This window comes from Trachurus trachurus (genome assembly GCF_905171665.1).
Source record: "Trachurus trachurus genome assembly, chromosome: 21".
Classification (NCBI taxonomy): domain Eukaryota; kingdom Metazoa; phylum Chordata; class Actinopteri; order Carangiformes; family Carangidae; genus Trachurus; species Trachurus trachurus.
The window spans coordinates 10,967,472-10,981,922 of NC_139899.1; the positions used below are offsets into that span (position 1 = coordinate 10,967,472).

A 14,451-nucleotide genomic window follows, 5' to 3' on the forward strand; every position below is an offset into this window, starting at 1 on the left:
AGACTGTAATAGTACAAGACAGTCAGGGCTGTATATCTCAGCTGCAGCCTGTGGTGATGTCAAAAAGAGATGGTCAGCAGGATTCAATAAAACACTCAACTTCAATCGTTGGTCACGTTTGCCAACAACATGACATCAATTAAATGACCTCATTGTCTACATCCCAAGAATGCTTTAATACAGCGAGCCTGAAATGTCCTCGTTGGCTGGAGGCAGAGTGGCATGACAATGAGTTTTGCTAGCTGCACTTAAAGTCTTCATGCGACAGACAAGACAGGAAATGAAAAGGCCCTTCAAAGGCTTTTGGGAATGGCCATGACCAGCCAGGGACGCCACTGAAGAGCAGCGCGGCTACACGGCCGAGGCTTAAAGTTTGTCGTACCCTCCCATGAACTAATTTGTCCTCTTGAAAAGAGGGACAATGTTGGACCTAAAAAACAGAGATTCTTCAAGCCCCCTCTGTCTCTGACCCAGTGGTCTGAAGGCAACATGTTCCTAAGTATGAATGTGGTTATCTGTTAAAAGGCTTTCTGAAATATTTCAAATTTCTTTATTTAATTTCTTTTGTTTAAAAGGGGACAGTGCACATTGATCAACATTTCTAAACAGAAAGTACATGTGCCCAAATTAGCTGAGGGCTAATCGGCAGTCCCTTCACCAGATGGATAGACATGTTGATAATAATTCAATAAATAAAAGCAATTAAAACAGAATACTGTACATTGCATAGATTAGACATTAATTCATGCAATGTATGCTTAAAAAGAGTAATTGGCAAAAAGCAATTAAAACAGCATACATTACATAGATTAGACATACAAACCAATCACATTGGCCAATACACTGCGCCAAGAGAGACAGGACTCAACTCATTCAACACTTAGGTAGAATAACACTCAGTTGCATACTCAATACCAAGTATGCAGTATAAACACGACAAGAACACACAACACAAATAAGATGCTCGACAGCCATGGGAAGAACAGGTTAATAATAACACTAACAAAATCAGGTCAGAAGGTCCATTAGTGCCTGTGGTGTTCATTAACCCAAATATGGGTTCATCAACTGATGTGTTAACAGTTGATGATCCTTTAGGGGTCATTCAAATACAAAAGCCTTATCTCAGCAGATTTGGCTACTACAAACGGAGTCATAGTGTCACCAAAACATTATGATTTCTCTTTAAAGGGTCAAGTACGGTATTGTACAGTTCCAGTTGTGTTTCCTCTGTGATTAAGCGACTACACCTTAAGTAACCTGATATCCACTCACGTTTCAATAGGTGCATATAACACAATGCCGGCAGCTCATAACTCACCCAGTCCACAATGAGGATTTTACTGACGTTGAGCCTCTGCTGCAGGAGCTTGGCTGCAATGGCAACCGAGTTGAAGTAACAGAACCCCCTGAGAAAGGACAATGAGAAGGGAGGACGTTAACAAGTAATAACACATTTACAAGCTTGATGACGACTGTACAAAAACGGGTGGAGGAATATAAGAAAGTAGACATTTGTGTACTTTAACTGACCAATGTGTGTGTGTAAACTTAATGACTGTTTCCCTTCATCTCATTGGCAGAGAATGCATTTTTTATTTTATTATATTCGTCTGGCAGCTTTAGTAGATAGTTACTATTCAAATAACATTTTTTCATAGCATTCCTCTATGGTTTGAATAATCCTCCTCTTCTCAACATAAATAAACTTTTTAAATAAAACCTCTTGGATTAGCTGGAAAACGCATCATCACAAAGCTGAAGACAGGTTGTTTTTCTGAAGGGACACATTGTTCCAACAGGACAGCGACACTTGATCTTACAAAATACGATGCACTGTAGATGAAATGGAACAACCATATTTAATATTGTTCAAATTAACAGAAGCTTAGACTTCTTGTTACTGTTAGTTAGTGATCTGAATACTTCCACTATTGACTACAAACTAAAAACAGCACATCTGTTTACTGGACGTGAAAGTGAATGTATGTAGTGAGGGAAACATTCATTTTAAGATGATATCATATGACCGGGCCTGATCTGATCTTTTTCCTTGGTCCTATTTCTAATCTACTTACATAGGTGTGCTCTCCTCAGCGTGGTGTCCAGGTGGTCGAACTACAGCAAAACCATTCTGCCGGGAGAAAACAGGGATTATACACACAGTTAAATAAACCATAAACATTTATTATATGTATCTATATACTGTATAGTATGTATATATATCTTATATTCTAATGGTTCTACACAGGATAACTGTATAGAAAATGTTCTGTCATGATTGTAATAAAAAGCAACAAACAACACAAACACATACAGTAAATGAAGTGATTCAGTCAACAGTTACTCTCAAAAGTGTCACCATACACTAGTTTTAGTAGCTTTTCACAGGCAGAGTAATTCAAACACGTGTGCACAGACACACACACACACACAGACACACACATACACAAACAGATGCTTCCATCGGGTCAGTTAAGGGGAGCTTTGTTAAGGCAGGGACCAGTGGGACTCCCAGTCAGTGTTTTTGGGGCTCCCACTGCTATGTGGGGACATTAGATAGATGTTTGGTCTGATGTGGAGCGAGGCAAGCTGGACTAATGATGTTGAGTCAGCTGCTGTGGATTAGCAGCCGGCTGGGAGATTATTGTAAAGACAACTAACATCGCTGGTTTGAGCAGGTTGCATAATACAGCATGTAGATGGGTGAAGGAGAGACGTGGATGGGTCGGCTGCTTGTCAGAGGTGTGGAGGTAGAATATCAAAGGATTAAAATAGACACGGGGAGAGAAATAGAAACCGCAGATGGAGAAACAGAAATGTGTGTGTGTGTGTGTGTTCGTCTTGAGTAGATTTATGGCATCCTGCGGGGCACAGAGAGTTGTTGGTGCAGGTGGAATTTGGTAATTTGGCCGTGGATGATCCTCAGGGGACCTTGTGTGTGTGTGTGTGTGTGTGTAGGCATGTGTGATTGAATATATGTGCGTGTATGATCATATGTACACATGTGTGTAGGTTAACCTGAGGGCAAGTCAATACCTGTGACCTTTAACCCTAGTTGAAGCGAGTCCACATCATTCATGTCGATGCTGAGTTTTTCCTCCTGGAGCCGTGCAGTACATTTGATTTTCCCTTTCAAACCGTGATATTACCAATCGCACAACGTGCTCTATAGAAAGACCAGACCGCCTTTTCTTTGCAGTAACTATGCCCACATGCAGAAGAGGTACTGAGTGGCAGCCAGAAAGCCATGTGGTATGGCGTGCTACTGTCTCTCCAAAGAGCGCCATTAGTCTGTGGTATGTTGGTGCTAAGCTAACGCTCAGTGTGACGACTGCTCCGCAGGTGGCTGTGGTGTAATGCTAATAAAAGCAGGCCTGTTAGTGGGGACTGTTAGCGTTTGCAGTGCCCATGCGCCAGGACTCCCTGCTGGGTTCAAACAGTAAGCAGCCACGGCCACAGACACAGGAAGGCCGGCTGGTGGGCAAGGCATGACGGGGGTGGGGACGTCTGTCTGGGAGGTGCTAACGAGACTGCGGGATGGATGTTTCTGGAAGGGAGGTTTCTCTTTTTCTTGAGTTGTTTGAAGGATGAATGGAACGTTGAGTAATGATGTTTGATTCATCTGGTTTCAAAAAGTTGACATTTTTGATAATTAAGTTTTTTTCTGTATAGACATGTGGCTGAAATGTAACTGGGCCAGAAAATATGGGGGGAAAAGGCAGACGGAACCTGACGAGGCTAAAATGAAACCCTGCAAAAGTCACAGATTTGTTTTTTTCTGAGGTCAATCTGAGCCGTGTGCCATGTTGGCTCCGTTTTAAAGGTTACAAAATGCTCGCAGAGAATTATGCAGAGACAAAGGTCACACAAACACGACAAAACATTTGACTCGGCGCAGCATCCAAACCAACCTTCAGTTCCCCTGATGCCACTTTGAAGACCAGCTCCACCACTGAGCCGACGGCCAGACGAGCTGCACTGGATGAATGGACCTCATTCCAAATGGTGTCGCTGTCCACCTGCCAACACACACACACAAATGCAGTCATGTGTTATTCATATCACTTTTTTTAAAGTAGCAACAAAAATGCAACTTTGTGCTGTTTTCCATTTATTTAAGAGGTAAGGGATATTTGATAGTGGTGGTTTACAATACTTCAGTGTGACAGTAATTGTAAAACAGTGAGCACATTTGAAATCATTCAGCTCGTAAAACAACAGAGAGCGAATCTACGAGGCAGTAAGACATACTCCGAGGTTTAATCATGCAGGCAAATGGTCAGATCTGCATGTGCTGGGTCAGACTTTCTGGAGATTTATTTTTGCACCAAAGAAAAGCTGGATACTGTACATCTGTGCACAAAGCAGTCAATCAGTGAAGTTTGAAGGTGAGATACTACAGGCAAAAACACTGTTTTTTCATGCACTGATCAATTTTGAGATTTTGGGCTGTAATAGAAAAAATATTTGTCTTAATGTAAGTGATACACTTGGTAAGTTTCATGGTGATATGTGTTAATTTTTTACCCTATTCACCTGTAGTGTCTCCAAAATGAAATATTCATTAAATTCGCATCCAGCCATCGATCCATCCATATGTATCAATAAAGTCCATATAAACTAAAGCAAGACTGAGATACTGGCTGTTGTTTACTACTGATCTCTAAGAAGTCACAGAACTAAATCAGAGAGCTCGCTGAACCGAAGTGGAGCAAAGTTTGAGAGAAGTTGGGCCTTACTGCGTTTATTCATCTATTTACTGAGTGAAAGTAAGATTTCGGGATTGATTGTATGTATGTGCGTGTGTGTTTTGCGTGTGTTCAGACACAGGGCAACCATTCAGTGGTCAAGCCTGATTAATGCCGAGGCACGAACGGCCCCTCAGCCCCAATCACAACAGTGCATCCACACACGCATGTACACAAGCCAAATGGACCACAGTATTCTATGTGACTGATTGTACGCAGGGCCATGCACAGGATAATATACACACACCCTCCATCAGGCATAGCAGATACTGCAGGCAGATGGAGCGCATGATAAACACAGGGAGAAGAAGCTGGCAGAGGAAAAGAGGAAAAGGAAGCTCTGTGTGTCAATGTGTTTGAACTGTCCACACATGTGCAGAGCGGCTGATGCCAGAGCTCTGCCGAGGGGCTTTCTGATGTAAACCTGGGGCTCTTCTACTCTGAATATGTTAACTTTAACCTGTCAGACAGCCGAGGTTTTCATCCCCACTCGCCGCCTTTTTAGTCAGTCGACTGGCCAAGTGGTGGATTAACCCCTCGACACTCAGCTTTTCAACCACCCGGCCCACTTTCCTCTGGTCTCCAGTGGCGGAGGAGTGATCAAGGCGGGTGGAGGACTCCATAATAACATCCACAGGGAAGAAAAAATGGCTCTTTTTAAGTTGTGCCAAGAAAGACTTTGTCATGAAATAAAAGTGTGGAGCATTTACCATAGATTAAAACTAACGAGGGGAGGGAGAGAGGAGGTATAGACAGCATTGTTGATGAGCGACTGTTGGGAGACGAATGTGAAGAAACAGAGAGAGAGAGAAAGTGGACGATGGTATGTATGTAGTAGCCATGTCAGTGATTGAGCGAGCGAGCAACCGAAGAGCCAAGTGAGTGAGTGAATGGGAAACTGAATCATATATACAAGTCAGGTTAATGAGCACAAACAGATGCTGCTCTGAAGCAGCATGTGGAGACTGAGCCGTTTATTATTTCCCATGTTGATGTTAGTTTTCCCCCGAGCCAGGACTGGGACACAGGCAAGTCAGGAAAAAGTGAAAGGGAAGCTGTGTGCGTGTGTGTGTGTGTGTGTGTGTGTGTGTGTGTGTGTGTGTGTGTGTGTGTGTGTGTGTGTGTGTGTGTGTGTGTGTGTGTGTGTGTGTGTGTGTTTGGGTATGTGTCAGAGGTAGAAAAGAGCGGGAACGTGCTGGTATGACGGAATGATGGTCCTCCACAGGCTGACAGCCTAATTTCAGCCCCCTTCCTCTGTTATGTGCGTGTATGTGTTTGTGTGACTGTATATGTGTATGTGTGTGTGTGTGTGTGTGTGTATGTGTGTGTGCGTGTGTGTGTGTGTGTGTGTGTGTGTGTGTGACAGGAAGACAACAATTTAGTCCCATTTGCCATTATAAAGTGCAGAACAGAGCAGTGCAGAGCTCAGGCTCTTCTTGTTCCCACCACACTAGCAACAGTAAGCCCTGAGGGAGGGGAGGGAGGGAGGGGGAGAGAGAGAGAGAGAGAGAGAGAGAGAGAGAGAGAGAGAGAGAGAGAGAGAGAGAGAGAGAGAGAGAGAGAGAGAGAGAGAGAGAGTCTAGGAGTATAGAGTCCATATAAAAGTGTTGCAAAGAAAGCAAATATAGGGCAGCTATGTATGTGATGTGAGTAGGTTCTGGACACTGTGAAAAAGACAACACACACACACATCCATGTACACACACACACACAAATACAGGTGTAAGACTGTTCCTACATATCTGTTATATCAAAGGACCCACTTCCTACTCAGAGCCACCATGTCACTCAGTGATTGCAAAACACACTGGTATGCACACAAACAAAAACATACCCCCCACCCCACGGACACACACACACACACACACACACAGCTCGTATGCTGAAAACATCTGGTTACAATTACAAACATGGCGGAAAGGCAAGCAACAGCTTTTGTTGCCTCTGGTTCTAGGGGGGCAGTGTTTGTGTGTGCATGCAAGTGTGTTAAGATCGTGTGTGTGTGTGTCTTTGTTTGGTTCAACAGGAACAAATGGGACTATTATTTACGTAGGGGGGAGAGAGAGAGAGAGAGAGAGAGAGAGAGAGAGAGAGAGAGAGAGAGAGTGGGCGAATGAATCAGACTTATTACAGCAGTATTTGATGATGCTGGAACTAATGTCAGAGTCATGGAGCAGCACCAGTTAGGTATTGATTAGATTAACACAATACAGTCTGTTACAACACAATGTCCACTGAGTAAACCAGCATGACAAACACCGGGCCGCAATACCAGGCACGCAGACTTCACATACTCAATTAGACTGAATATTTATAGAATGATGAACTTACCCCTATGCCTCCGCATGGTAACCGCACAAACATGGGACTCACTGAACCTGAGACAGAAGGAAAGAGAAGTCAGAGTTAGAAGAAAAAAGTAAAAAAGAAAGAAACTGATAGAGAGTAAAAGGTGAGGAGGTGAAGCAGAAATATTGTGGAGTTTCTTGCACAAATGGGTGCACGACCTCTGGAACTGAGCATTTGACTTTCTGACCTAATCTAACAGTGAGAGTACACAGGGGTGTGCTTTAATTGGATAAGGTGAAGAAGAAGAAAAAGTCCCATTGCCTTAAAGGGATAGTTCAACATTTTGGCAAATTGGCCCATTGCCATAATCCCTATAGTCATAGCAGTAGGTTCGTTACCTTTATTTGTCGGTGTAAGCTATTTTTAGAACGGAGGAGCGGAGCGGCAGGCTGTTCAGAGCTACACTATGGAGGCTAATGGAATTTCTTGGTTTCCCTCATCAAACTCATCAAATACAAAATCCCAAAACTCGAAAACGCTTTCGTGGACAAGTTGTGACCTGCACAATCACCACGCTATGAGATAATAATGGAACGTTACGAAACGGAGCCGTTTTCGAGGTAAATACAGAGTCTGCTTGCTGAAAAACTGTCCCTGAACGCAACGCGCATCAGCGGTTTTGCATGAATTTACCTCTAAAACAACTCTGTCTCGTAACGTTCTATTATTATCTCATAGCGTGGTGAATGTGCAGCTCACAACTTGTCCACGAAAGCGTTTTGGAGTTTTGGGATTTTGTATTTGATGAGTTTGATGAGGGAAACCAAGAAATTCCATTAGCCTCCATAGTGTAGCTCTGAACAGCCTGCCGCTCCGCTCCTCCGTTCTAAAAATAGCTTACACCGACAAATAAAGGTAACGGACCTACTGCTATGACTATAGGGATTATGGCAATGGGCCAATTTGCCAAAATGTTGAACTATCCCTTTAACAATTCCTTCAGCCTTTTGAGGGGAAAAAAACAGGATTGTCAATATACTTCTTTCCTAATGGCTCAGAAAATAAACAGAAAAAAACAGCAAACTAATTTGATTTGGCTTCCAATGCAACTTCAATTACATTTTCCCTCCTCTTCTACACACAAAACCTTTTTTTTTAAATGCCCAACAGATGAAACACTTTACCTTGTTTGATAGTTTAACTTGCTTGTGTGTTTTCAGGCATTAAAGCCCAACTGCTAAATGTTTCAAACATTAAACTGATCTCAATCCAGTGCTGACAAGTGGACTAGTGTGAAGTTTCATGAGTACATGAGCAGACCTCTGAAGCTCAATGGGCACAGCATGGCACTCTCATTACCAAGGTTAGGAGTCCAAGTCCCATTGAGCTACTTGCTAACCTGCTAAAAAAAAATACATGTGGCTAAAGGGAAAGAAACAGCCCCCCCCACAACAGTTGTGTCAAATGTTGTCAACAAATACTTTAATCCCTGCACAGTTGCTACCTTTCTGGGTTTATTACAGTTTGCATTTCCACTGTCTTCTTCTCCCGTTTCCATTGTGTATGCAAACCCACCTGTGTGCTGAATCTTGTACAGGAGTATCTGGTAATACCCCAGTGTACGCAGTAATAATAAGGGGAATTTATGTCCTCTCTGGAATGAAAGCTAAGATGACCACTGGGGTTTGTCCCTTAGGTTTTAGCACTCTCACACACACAGAGGCTGCTTTGGCTACACCTGCTCTTAAAGCCACAAAGGCTCCACATAAGTGACTAAGCAGCCTGTGCAACTTCTAGTTTAACAGCTTCAGCGGGTCCTCACCTTATCGTAACACCTCCGAGACTTTATTAGATTGGGCCTTTTGTTATGACATGGTTTAAGCGTTAAAGCATGATTCCTTTAACAGACACTGCAGATTCAGGGCAGACTCAGTCTCAGGACAAAGTTACTGAAAACCAAACTATGCTTGTATACAGGAACGTCAGTAACCGCATTGTTCCAGCTGTGTCAAGTGCAGTGAAACACAATTACGCTCAACACTTATTAATTTCAGCGGCGAAGCTTCCTCAGTTTATTTGACTAATCTGGTGGGAGATGTGATCTGCAGGTGGCAGAGCAGCGCACATCTGGATTGAGTGTATTTGTCAACGCATGTTTGTTTGTGTATGTGTGTTAATGTATGTCTTACAGTCTAGTTTCTGCCGCAGTGGGTTGGTTCCATACAGCATGACGTGGGCTTCAGAGTGGACTGTTTGCAACTCCTCCAGTAAGGCCTTCCTACCACGGATACACTGCACACGGAGAATATGGAGGAAGAAAAAAAGACATGCACAACATTTAACTGAGTCTCCACACTCACCATTCAAACTGTTACAGTCGCTCAACATGAGCACAAAGACAGAATGAAGAGCTGCATGAGTGTAGTCACATTGTGTGAATTTCAGGACGTGTTGTGGATATAGAGAGTAGTGATGGTGTCTGCAGGGCAACATTAAGGAAACTAGTTCTGGATCTTTCTCAAACTTTAACCTCAAAGTGTGTGGTTTTTGTTGGCAAAGACAAGTGTCCGTAGAAAGTGACTGAACACTGCACCCTTGTGGTCTTTATAACAACCTGCACCTGTGATCTTGAGACAGCGGTGAAAATGTTTTAATAACGTGCACAAAATATTAACCACACTAAATATTTACATGAAGACAGACAAATGCAAGGTTTACTGTACATTGTAATTTGGATGAAGGAGTTAAATGTAGTTAGTGTTACTTTGTTACTTAGAATCTGTCTCTTCAAACTGGACACTTTTGGTACAAGATGTTACAAACAGCTGATTGGATGAAACTTTATTCTAATTTTACAGCAGCACCACGGATAGGGGGTGACAAAAATATAAGATGCATCCTTTCTTTAAGATCAATATATATATAGACAAATAACAAGACATCACTATTTAACAGTTGTCTGATGAATCCAAAAAAGTAATATAATCATAAGGCATATACAGTATGACAAGAAAAACACAACAGTAATCTTACCGTACAGTATGACAAAAATATTTTAAGTAGTAATTGTGCACACCCCCTCACTCCCACGCACCCTCACTTTTCATCTGCTGGCTTGTTCCTCACTTCCTGTTCACTCAAACAGCAACACTGTTCTAACTTTGAAGAGTGAGAGGGTCAAGGAGGATTTCATACACACAGCCTTTCTCTGGTCGTTTGTTTGCAAAATACTTCCAAACAACAGTTGTGTGTCAACTACAGGAAGTCGGCACTGGTAGTATTCATACTGTTGCACATAAGAATCTGATCCAATTCTACTTTTTTACTGATTAGTATCTGAATATGGATTTTTTTTTATAATGACAGTTGTCAGTAGTCATGATCTCCGTGTTTTAAGAGTGGCTGTGGCCTTACCTCACAGTGCACCCTCAGGCCTGTTTCCTGTAGTCGGGACCAAATACTCTGGATGCGTCCGGCATGCTCTGGATGCATGGTGGTGTTACCGCACATACACTGGTGCTTCTGCATCAAAGAGTCATACACCAGACCTGGGAAAAAAACACAAACCCCACCACACACAAACATTCACACCGACACACACACACAGAGAAAAGAGGTTGTATGTGACTATGCATCTTTGATAACAAGATTCCTGTCATCACACTAGAAGACATTAAGAATGATTATCTACTGCAGCTGCCGCATCATAAACAACAGGTCACTGGGAGAGAGTCCAGGAAGATGAGGTGATTTTTTTGCACACTAAATTACTCTTACAGAGGTTTATACAACAACCAGCAACAGCTGTGTGTATACACACATCCACTGTTGGCTCATCATGCTCTGTATTTCCAGGAAAAAGATTTTCTCCAAGCTGCAATCAGCAGGATGATGTTGTGTTTCTAGATGCCTATTTAGTTTCATTTCATATTTAGCTGCACTATCTAAGCCCATTATTATTATACTTTCCCACAGACCTGTAGTAAACCGAGGCTTGGTAGGCGGCTCCGGTACTACCATGGGGAAGGAGGCCGAGGCTGGAGATGACTGAGCCCTGGACAGGGGACGGTGTCCGGCAAAGCTGATCGACAGCCCGGCTGCTTCCATGGAGGCTTGGTAGTTCCTCAGCTGGTGAATCCGCTGCTGCTCTAAGAGCAGAGCCTGCTGCTCTCAGTAAAACACACACAGACATGAACCGTGAGCACTGGGCTGCAGTGTCTTTTTCGAGCCACAAGGTGGCAATAGACACTTTCAGATTGTAGGTTGATACACTATAGGATACTATTATATATACTCACTAAACTATTTTTTGGAGCTAAGGCAGCAAATTTGGTTCATATGACAACACCACACATTTCCAAAAAACAGTGTGGTACTGTAAGAAATTGCTTTCACCTATTGAATGACAGCATATTAACCCTGAGCTTTTAAGACACTCTTCATGAGAGCCTTCAGCTGAAAGACTTAGCGCCGTCTTTAGACAAGGATAACAGATACAATTAACCCAGAACCGCTTCATCCTCCACTCGGCTTCACATGAAGACTATTCTCTCTTTGTGATTCTTAAGGATTCTGCCTCAAATACAAGATCATTATAACACATTTTAATGCGTAACAGCAAGCAAAGTGAGGAATCAGTCAGGTCTTTTAACTCTTGATTGATTCATAATGGTTTTGTTTGAAAGTCCTTCATGTCGAAGCTTGAAAAGTACCTGTATGTACCTGATTTTAACATTTAGGCCCGCTTTTGGTTCACAGGAGGCTCACCAAGCAGTCCTGTTATTCTGTTTCTGATGGGCATGTCCACTTACACTCCGGGCGCCATGGCGACAGAGAGAGGAGCGCCTGATTGAATTTGGCTGAGCGGACAGCAGGGATGGGCAAGACAGATGAGGACATGGTGTCCTGACTGTGCATGGCTCTGTGTGTGTGTGTATGTGTGTGTGTGTGTGTGTGTGTGTGTGTGTGTGTGTGTGTGTGTGTGTGTGTGTGTGTGTGTGTGTGTGTGTGTGTGTGGCCACATTGAGATAGTGATGGTGGTGCGTCCTTGGGCGAACGAGGCAAAATTGGAGACCCTCTGTCCAATGGTGGTTCATTGTGTGGGCGTCTGTCTTGTATGAATTTTGAAAGATGTGGGGTCTCAGGGGAGGGAGGAGGTTTACTGTACATGCCCCAAGCTGTTCATGAGAACATATTACTCTGCATTAGCAGCGTATACGTAGTGTGTATGAGTGTGTTTTTGTGTAACTTGAGGGGAAAAATGTAAATACAGTAGAATAAATTATGCCGGAAAGTGGGCTGGACAGTCAGTCGGGAAGAAAGGCAGATCGAATTCAGAGTGTAATGTTTCAGTCACTACTAGTGCCATCTGTCACTGCTGTCAGACTCCCTTCATCCATTTATGTAAAACACCCCTACAAGAATTTAGATGTCCAATGAAAAACAATCCTGATACTGTTATTTCTCAACCTGAATGCATTTATATGATAATGTTACAGAGACAGACTTTGATGCCACCTTTAGATGCAAATGCACCATTTGCAAACTGATCAGTTTCATCCTCCTTGTTTTTATTTTTGCACTGAAATTTGAAATTCTAAAAAGGAGACTGAACTAATGCAATCTGCAATTAAACTAACTAATTCCATATCCAGCCAGTCTCCTGTTTCCATAATTTATTTTTCAGCTCACTGCCCTTGTACTTCTCGTTTCACCTCAACCTGTTTGTATATTCTGTCTCTGTACCATTTATCCTTTTCCTGATTCTCTCCCCCCCCCCCCCCCCTCTGCTCCCACTCCCAACTTCACCCTCTCACCGCCCTCACCTGTCTGAACAAGAAATCCTGCTCAACCTGTCTCTCCTTCTGCTCCCTCTCCTCCTGCTCCTGGATGTCTGGGGGCTCCTGCTTGATGACCAGCCCCCGTAGCGGTCCCGTCTCCTGCACGGAGGTGGAAGAGGAGGACGAGGAGGAGGAGGACAGCCCCTGGTGCTCCCTGAGTTCCTCTTCTGTCTCCTCTGGGTGACTCTGATGCTGCCTCGCTGGCCCCGACACGCTGGAGCCCGAGGACGAGACCTGGTCAGTGGGCTTGGACATTATCTGAGGAAGAAGAAAGGAGGTCAAGGGTGAGAGATTTACACAACATTGTCATGATTTTGAGTCTGATTTCCACTCAATCTTATGTTCTTAAAATATAAGAATATAAGAAGTGTTACAATGTACAATAAAACAATTAGTGCAAATAGCAAAAGGTCAATGCAAATGAAAGCATGAACAGCCTTTTAGTTTTTGTTCATAGTAAATTTTGGAGAGACAAATTTAGCTTTTATGACATGAGAATAGACAGGCCTCGCCTTGTCTCACCTCGCCTCACCTCGCCTTCACAACCAAGAGAACATCAAGAACAACAATGTATAAAGCCACACCATTTGCACCACTTTTAACAAGTGTACAGTTCACTGAAGTTGTTTTCACATCCAAAAATAGCCAGCTGATCGGTTCCAGCGCAAGACCAATGTAAATAACCTTAAGCTCAAGTTCAAACAATAGCTGACATTAGGCAAGCACTTGTACTTGTACACAGAGAGATAAACCAGATCTGTACTCTGGACTCTCTGGTTATTTATCTGGTTTAAGTCCTCAAAGGATCCACTGGACTATTTATAATTCATATAGGTATGTTCACTCTGCCTGGCCGTTTAACGGAGGAGAAAAACAGAGAGACAGAAACCAGGGGAGAAAGAGAGGAGGAATTATAGAGGGGTGATTTTAGGAGTCTTGTTGTGGCAGCTGTCCCTGTCCCTGTCGTCAAAGACCTCAACCTTGATGTGCAGGTCATGATTGGAGTGGACCACTGATTGTGCATGGAACACACGCACACATAGAGAGAAAAAAAAACAACACAAACACACACAGACAGAGACGCACACACACACACACACACACTTGGCTGGCATATTGCCCAGGGAACAGTCCATTGACGTCAGAGAGCAGGCTCTTGCCTCATCCCAGTCCCTCTTCTCCAAACAAACTCAAAAACACTCTTCCACTCCCGCTGCACCGATTCGGCTCCTTCCTTTCTCTCTTGTTTTTTCTTTTTCTTTCTCCCCCCCCTTCATTTTAACAGAGGAAATAGTTGCTGGGATATGAACATTAAGGGGGACAGACACTTAGCAAGCCTGTTGAAACGGTTGCTGGAAGACAGAGAGAGTGGGAGGTGGAGAAAGGACCGTGGTTATATACACAAACACTTGACACTAGTTGACTCTACATATTTATCTCTCTCTCTCTCTCTCTCTCTCTCTCTCTCTCTCTAACACACACACACTCTCTTTCACAATAATATTACTTAAGAGAGTACACCACAGGGTTGCCTTAGCTGTGTGAGGTAAGTCATGGTAGGCACCGGGCTC

The 14,451-nt window shown here is 43.2% G+C and overlaps 1 protein-coding gene across 3 annotated transcripts in view; it reads right to left on the reverse strand.

The window, feature by feature from the left end:
• hdac4 (histone deacetylase 4) overlaps nt 1-14,451 on the reverse strand; it is a 128,500-nt gene that overhangs the window by 21,596 nt on the left and 92,453 nt on the right. For all 3 annotated transcript variants that reach the window (XM_083997251.1, XM_083997252.1, XM_083997253.1), the window contains 8 exons: nt 12,866-13,138; nt 11,018-11,204; nt 10,455-10,588; nt 9,230-9,332; nt 7,083-7,129; nt 3,915-4,022; nt 2,079-2,134; nt 1,322-1,409 (listed from right to left, as the gene is read on the reverse strand). In XM_083997251.1, coding sequence (XP_083853377.1) covers nt 1,322-1,409; nt 2,079-2,134; nt 3,915-4,022; nt 7,083-7,129; nt 9,230-9,332; nt 10,455-10,588; nt 11,018-11,204; nt 12,866-13,138 — 996 coding nt within the window. The remainder of the gene's footprint in view (nt 1-1,321; nt 1,410-2,078; nt 2,135-3,914; nt 4,023-7,082; nt 7,130-9,229; nt 9,333-10,454; nt 10,589-11,017; nt 11,205-12,865; nt 13,139-14,451) is intronic.